Below are 6,650 nucleotides of genomic sequence, written 5' to 3'. Positions count from 1 at the left end.
CACACACACACACACACACACACACACACACACACACACACGCACACACGCGCACGCGCACACGCACACCACCACCACCACCACCAACAACAACAATCCAATCTACCCCTCACAAAGAAAACAAAACCCTCTCAGGTGATCTTTTCATAGAGAAAAATAAACCTATGGTAAGACAATACCACCATCTTGAGTTTCTAATAATCATTTTTAAAACAATCAGAGAGCTTTCCTTTTATGTCATTTTGCTGCCAGAAATCACAGTGTTTAGAAAATAAAATTAGAAAACAGGATCATCCAGACTAGAAACAGTTAACTGTCACTTAATTGTACCCATCTTTCTTTCAGTAAGAGGCCTTTAAGTTCTTTCTCCCTAAAGCACACACATTGATCTGTTCCCCCTAAGAAATAAGTAATTTAAATATTTATTTTTATAATCTCTCTCATGTTCATCACGTTGAATCCCTTTCCTTGGCTATGTACATTTAATTGCCTACCCTACTTTTACTGATTAGAACAGGCTCTTGGTTACTTTCTTAATCTTCAAATTAAACTGTCATAACCACTCATAAACACAAGTGAGACATTTCTCTATTTAATCACAGTGACATAAATGTCTTCATCTTTAGTCAAAAATTTTAGAAACCTGACCCTTTTCTAGGAGAATGATAAAAGTTTATGGTCTTCTTTCCAAAAGTACTATTTCTAAAATTTACAAAGTTATTTTTTGGACTTTATTTTCAAGCTTAGTAAACCATTACTTTGTCAAAATGCTTCTATTATATCTTAAATACATTTTAATTTACTGCAAGTTGCTTCATTTAAAATTATATTTAAAGACTAATCAGAAGCTTTAACACAACATATCTTCATGATTAGATGGCAAAATGAGATTTAGAATCTTGAGAAGTGAGCTAGAGGCAAGGCTCAAGTGTTATTATAGCACTAGCTGTAAGCAGTGATGTTCACAGACCTACTCTTATTTCACTCAGATTTCTTTGGGTCCTGGGGCTTCAACTCAGGGCCTGGGTACTATCCCTGAGCCTCTTTGTGCTCAAGGATAGTGCTCTACCAGTTGAGCCATAGCACCACTCCTAGCATTTTCTGAGTAGTTTATTGGAAATAAGAGTCTCATGGACTTTCCTGCTTCAAACTACAATGTTCAGATCTCAGCCTCTTTAGTAGCTAGGATTACATCCATGAGCTACCAGCGCCCAGATCACTCAGCTTTCTTAATTGCTTGCTTTCAGAATCAAATAGAAAAAGTTATTTTTAGTGCATAAATTTAGAGGCCTCAATATGAAACAAGTGTGAAGTTAAAAGGCAGATTTTTGTATGGGAACAGCTATAATACTTCAGAAAAGGCTGGCAATTTATTGCTATATTATTTTCCAGAGTGAACAGTACAGCTGCTACCTTCCTGGCTTTTATGACCAAGTGGCCACGTGGTATATTCAAACGGAAATACTGTGAGAGGGAAAAGTCCCATTCATTCAAATGGGCAGAACAGAGTATGCACACACAACCTGGAATATATGTTCCCTACTTAGTGGTAATCTTGCCATCAAAGACCTGAAATGTTAACTATGCCATATACAGTGCATATTCAAGCAGAGTTTCATTTCTTCTATAAGTAATAGTTTTATTCCTTATTAACTAATTGCTTTATATATTTGTGATTTAAATGAAGTATCCCACTAATGGCTGGTCATAATAAAAGCATGACTCTCAGTAAATTTTAAAGTTCCTTATTTAAACATTTCCCAAATGATCTGAAAAAGAAAAATTCAGACATACTTGTTGGGGTATTTGCGGAAGATGTCCCTGATGACAACAATTGCTTCTTGGACCACATAATTTACTTTTGTCTGGATTAAATCAAGCAATGTGCTTACACAGCGCTCTGCAGATTGCTAGGAAAAGGAATATAAAAAATGAGAAGTCATATGATGTATCCAGTAACATGTCCATCACATTTCAATAAAATACACTGTTCAATAAACTCAACTAATTGAACAAGTACTTAATTTGACCAACCTATACTGCAGGTTGGCTATCTGATTTATGTCTACATGAGAAGTTCTAGATATGCACAAAATCTTACTCATTACTAATAAATTTGATAGAGGATTTTTCTTTTCTTGTCAAGGCAGAGTCCAAGGAAGCCATCAGCCAGACTGAAATAGCAAGACAAGACAAAGAGAGATGGGCCTAGAAACACAGGTGATTTATGGGTCTAAAATTATGCTTGAGGAGCTGAAAGGCGACAGGGGTGTAATAAAGACACATGTTAGAAAAAGAATTATTTGTATTATATCCAACATAGTCACATATAACTTTTAAAACTCTATAGTAGAAAGAACAAGTAATAAGGACATATGATCATAATTTACCAAGGTAACACAGAAACAAAGACCTCATATATCTGGGTGTCATAGCTCACACCTGTAATCCTAGTTACTTAAAAAATGGAAAGGCTGAAGTTTGAGACCAGTCTGAGCAAAAAGATCCAGACTGTCATCCCAGCAAAGCAAAAAGCTGAGACAGGGTGAATCATGGTTCTAGGCAGCCCAGGCAAAAAAGTCTGCAAGACTCCATCTTGATAAAAGAAACTACACATGGGGCTGGGAAGGTGGCTCAGTGGTAGAGCGCTTGCCTTGCATGCCTGAGGCCCTGGGTTCGATTCCTCAGCACCACATAAGCAAAAAGAAAAAAACCGGAAGTGGCGCTGTGGCTCAAGTGGTAGAGCGCTAGCCTTGAGCTGAAGAGCTGAGGGACAGCGCCCAGGCCCAGAGTTCAGGCCCCATGACCGGACCCAAAAAAAAAAAAAAAAAAGGAACTAGACATGGTAGTTGGTATATGTCTGTTATTCCTGCTCTATTGGAAACATAAAACAGGAAGGCTATGTACACTGGGGGGGGGTGGTAGGGGAGAAGAAGACAGAGAGAGGAGGGGGGAGGGAAGGAGAGAGAAGGGAGAGAGAGGAAGAGGGAGGGAGAGAGGGAGAGGGAGAGGGAGAGAAGAGAGAGAGAGAGAGAAAGAAAGAAAGAAAGAAAGAAAGAAAGAAAGAGAGAGAGAAAGAGAGAGAGAGAGAGAGAGTCAATATAATCACTGAAGAAAAATGTGGCTCAGTAGTTGAGCCTGCATAGCAAGCTCAAGGACCTGATTTCAAACTCCAGTAAACAAAGAAAAACAAACTGATAGAGAAGTGTGAATGGTGAGATGTATGAACTCAGCTTCTTTTTTCAAAGCAGTAAATTAAGATTACAACCCTGTAATCCCAGCACTTAAAAAGCTGAAGCAGATGCTGGGTGCCAGTGGCTTACACCTTAATCCTAGCTACTCAGGAGGCTGAGATCTGAAGACCACAGTTCAAAGCCTGCCTGGGTAAGAAAGATCTGAAACTCTTATCTCCAATTAACCACCAGAAAACCAGAAGTGGAGCTGTGGCTCAAACAGCAGAGTGCTAGCTTCAAGCCAGAGAGGAGTTCAAGCCCCATGACTAGGGGAAAAAAAAGAGGGGCTGGAGGTGTGTTTCTGGTGGTAAAACACCAGCCAACAAGTAAAAGCATCAGATACCAAGTTTGAGTGCTAGTCTTGGAGAGAAAATAAAAAGGGAAAAAAGAGAACATTCAAACTCTATAAAATGTAATTTCAACTTCCAGTGGACACTTACCTCTACTTTGATGGCACATCGTCCAATGGCTCGAACAGCTTTTCGAACAAAGTCAACATCTACCTCAGTGGCATATTCCTTCAGTTCTGCTAGAACCTGTCAAATATCCAGAAAGCATATAAACATCAGGCCTTCTCAAACATCAATCTCATGGACAAGTCTCTTCTGAGAGCCAGATTTTCTGAGACTGTATAAAGCCGGACCTGAGCAATGTTGGCTTGGGATGCCAGGCGAATCATGATGTCCAACTTCTCTAGTTTAACATAGATAGGATCATTGTACTTCACAAAGAAGACTTTGATTTCCTGCTTCAAGATTTCAGGTCTACACAAAAAAATATAGGAAAGACAAGTGAATATATGTATTTATTGATAGATCCTTCTGGGTTTGTATTAATATCTAATCAGTGTCTCTCTCCCTTTCTTTTACTCCTCTTATGAAGAAAACTCATGAAGTTCCTCTATACTTCTCTTTTTTTCTCCCAGTTACTAGGAATCAAACCCCAGGACTCACACATTCTATATAAGCGATCTATCACTGAGCTATATATCCCCAGTCCATCTATCCTCATCAGTTCCATCTGGCAGACTATTTTTATCCTTTTCAAGTAGCAGGGTACAAGCTGCCATGATGAATAGCTAGAAGAAAAACAAACTAGCTCTAAATTACAGGCTGAACCTATCAATAGCAATATATCAGGAACAGATCCTTCAGAAAACAAGCTTCACTACAGAGCAACATCAGACATTTACTATAAGAATACTCTGGCATCGACTATAAATCCAATGATCTTTGATCTTGCTCTGCTGACATTTTTATTTCCATACAGTAAAAGGAGATTAAGATTGGCCTACTAAGCATTTATATTACTAAGCTTAATTCAGATTCATAAAAACTTTAAGTTACCAATTCACTATTTCCCAACCTTTTCTGGACAATTAGATTGATGTTCCTCAGGGCGACATATTGCACTTCTGGCTCTCCAGACAGCAGTGTCACAAGTGGAGGAGCTAACTTCTTCAGCAGCATATTGTAGTAGTCAGAGTCCTTGGGTAGCAATTCTAGAAATTTCATTAGGACCTTTACTGCTGAAAGCACCACTGCTGAGTTGGCATGTGATAGCCGGGGAGTTACCCGCTCACAGATGCTGGGGGTAGAAAAGGAACAATTAGTAGTTTGAATTACAGTGTCTTTGTCCAATCCACTCTATAAGGTAGCATTTCAGAGTCCCATGGCCCAAGTAATAAGAAACTCAAGAATCAGTTAGAAAAATTAAAGCTCCATGCTTAGGTCAAATTGGGATTCAACACCGCAGAAGCCATATACCCAGCAAATTACAGGCAGAGCAGGAACACCAGAACACTTTAGGAAACCAGCAGTAGGGGATGTTCAAACTATAAGGAAACTAGCAGTACCCCAAAACACATGAACTCACACCGATTACCTTCTCATTTTACAGTCCTTTGTCTCCCCATATTATGTTAGGCCTCCCTGCCTTACAGCCCATTTCTACTCAACCTATAGGAAGTCAAAGTAAGCATTCTGAAACACATTTCATAGTGTGAGTGATTTCAACCAACTTGTGACTTAAGATTTCACTGAAAGGTACAGGAAAAGGTGGGTGGACAGGAAAAACTACACCCTCTCCAACCTTCTGCTTTCAAGTTAATAAGGAAAGCTCTGAATTTTTTTTTTTTGTTGTTGATTTTGTCTTATTGATTTATTTTTACTTTGTCAGTCACAGGGCTTGAACTCAGGGCCTGGGTGCTGTCCCTAAGCTCTTTTTGCTCAAGGTTAGCACTCTATACTGTTTTGAGCCACAGCTCCACTTCCAGTTTTCTGGTAGCTAATTGGAGATAAGAGGCCCACAGAGCTAGTGGCTCACAATCCTAGCTACTCAGAAGACTGAGGATAACGGTTCAAAGCCATCCCGGCAGGAAAGTCTGTGAGGCTCTTATCTCCAATAAACCACAGAAAACCAGAAGTGGTGCTGTAGCTCCAGTGGTAGAGTGCTAGTCTTGAGCTGAAGAGCTGAAGGACAGTGCCCAGACAACAAGTTCAAGCCCCACCACTAACCAAAAAAAAAAACAAAAAAAAAACAAAAAAAAAACCAAAACAAAACAGAGTCCCACAGACTTTTCTGCTCAGGCTGGCTTTGAACCATGATCCTCAGACCTCGGCCTCCAGAGTAGTGAGGATTACAGGCAGGAGCCACCAGCTCCTGGCTGGTTTTAAGTATAAGAACAGCATTGCATTATTCTCTCACTTCCTCTTTTTCTCCTAGCCACTCCCACGCTAAGATTCCTCTAGCACTCTTAAGCTATTTAACTATCAATGCAGTAGGCTTCTCTGAAATCAATCTAAGTTTGATAAGCTCTTGGTCAATCTACTGAGTAGGTCCTTAACCAAGTAGGCTACATTACTCTTTTTTTTTCCCCCAGGGTTGAGGACCGAACCCAGGGCCTTGCGCGTGCCAGGTAGGCACCCTTCCGCTGGGCTTAACCCCCAGCCCCTACATTACTCTCTTTTTATATTGTATCCACTTGGCTGGTTGCTTACCAACTTCAGATCTTTACTCAAATGCTAGCTTCAAAGTGAAGTTTTCCCCTCACTTTTCTAAAAGATACAATTCCTTAATCTCTTTATCTTTGTTAACACTCATCACCCCTGATATATTTACATACTGTATTGAAATAAAACCTCGGGCTGGGAAGGTGGCTCAGTGGTAGAGTGCTTGCATTGCATGCATGAGGCCCTGGGTTCGATTCCTCGGCACCACATAAGCAAAAAGAAAAAAAGATGAAAGTGGCGCTGTGGCTCAAGTGGTAGAGCACTAGCCTTGAGCTGAAGAGCTGAGGGACAGCGACCAGGCCCAGAGTTCAAGCCCATGACTGGACCCCTCCCCCACAAAAAAAAACAAAAAAAAAAACCTCAACACACACTCACACATGTACATGTACACCTATACCCATACACC

General features: G+C 40.2%; 1 protein-coding gene across 2 annotated transcripts in view; it reads right to left on the bottom strand.

Moving 5' to 3' along the window:
- The window catches only part of Ap2b1 (adaptor-related protein complex 2, beta 1 subunit), a 118,257-nt gene that overhangs the window by 78,076 nt on the left and 33,531 nt on the right, over positions 1–6,650 (bottom strand). For both annotated transcript variants that reach the window (XM_013013332.1, XM_013013333.1), the window contains exons 7-10: positions 4,599–4,820; positions 3,877–3,997; positions 3,674–3,769; positions 1,795–1,910 (exon numbers count right to left, since the gene is read on the bottom strand). In XM_013013332.1, coding sequence (XP_012868786.1) covers positions 1,795–1,910; positions 3,674–3,769; positions 3,877–3,997; positions 4,599–4,820 — 555 coding nt within the window. The remainder of the gene's footprint in view (positions 1–1,794; positions 1,911–3,673; positions 3,770–3,876; positions 3,998–4,598; positions 4,821–6,650) is intronic.

The sequence above is a fragment of the Dipodomys ordii genome, unplaced genomic scaffold, assembly GCF_000151885.1.
Source record: "Dipodomys ordii isolate 6190 unplaced genomic scaffold, Dord_2.0 Scaffold19, whole genome shotgun sequence".
NCBI lineage: Eukaryota > Metazoa > Chordata > Mammalia > Rodentia > Heteromyidae > Dipodomys > Dipodomys ordii.
Note: the sequence above shows the minus strand (reverse complement) of the source record. Positions and strands in the feature narration are given on the sequence as shown.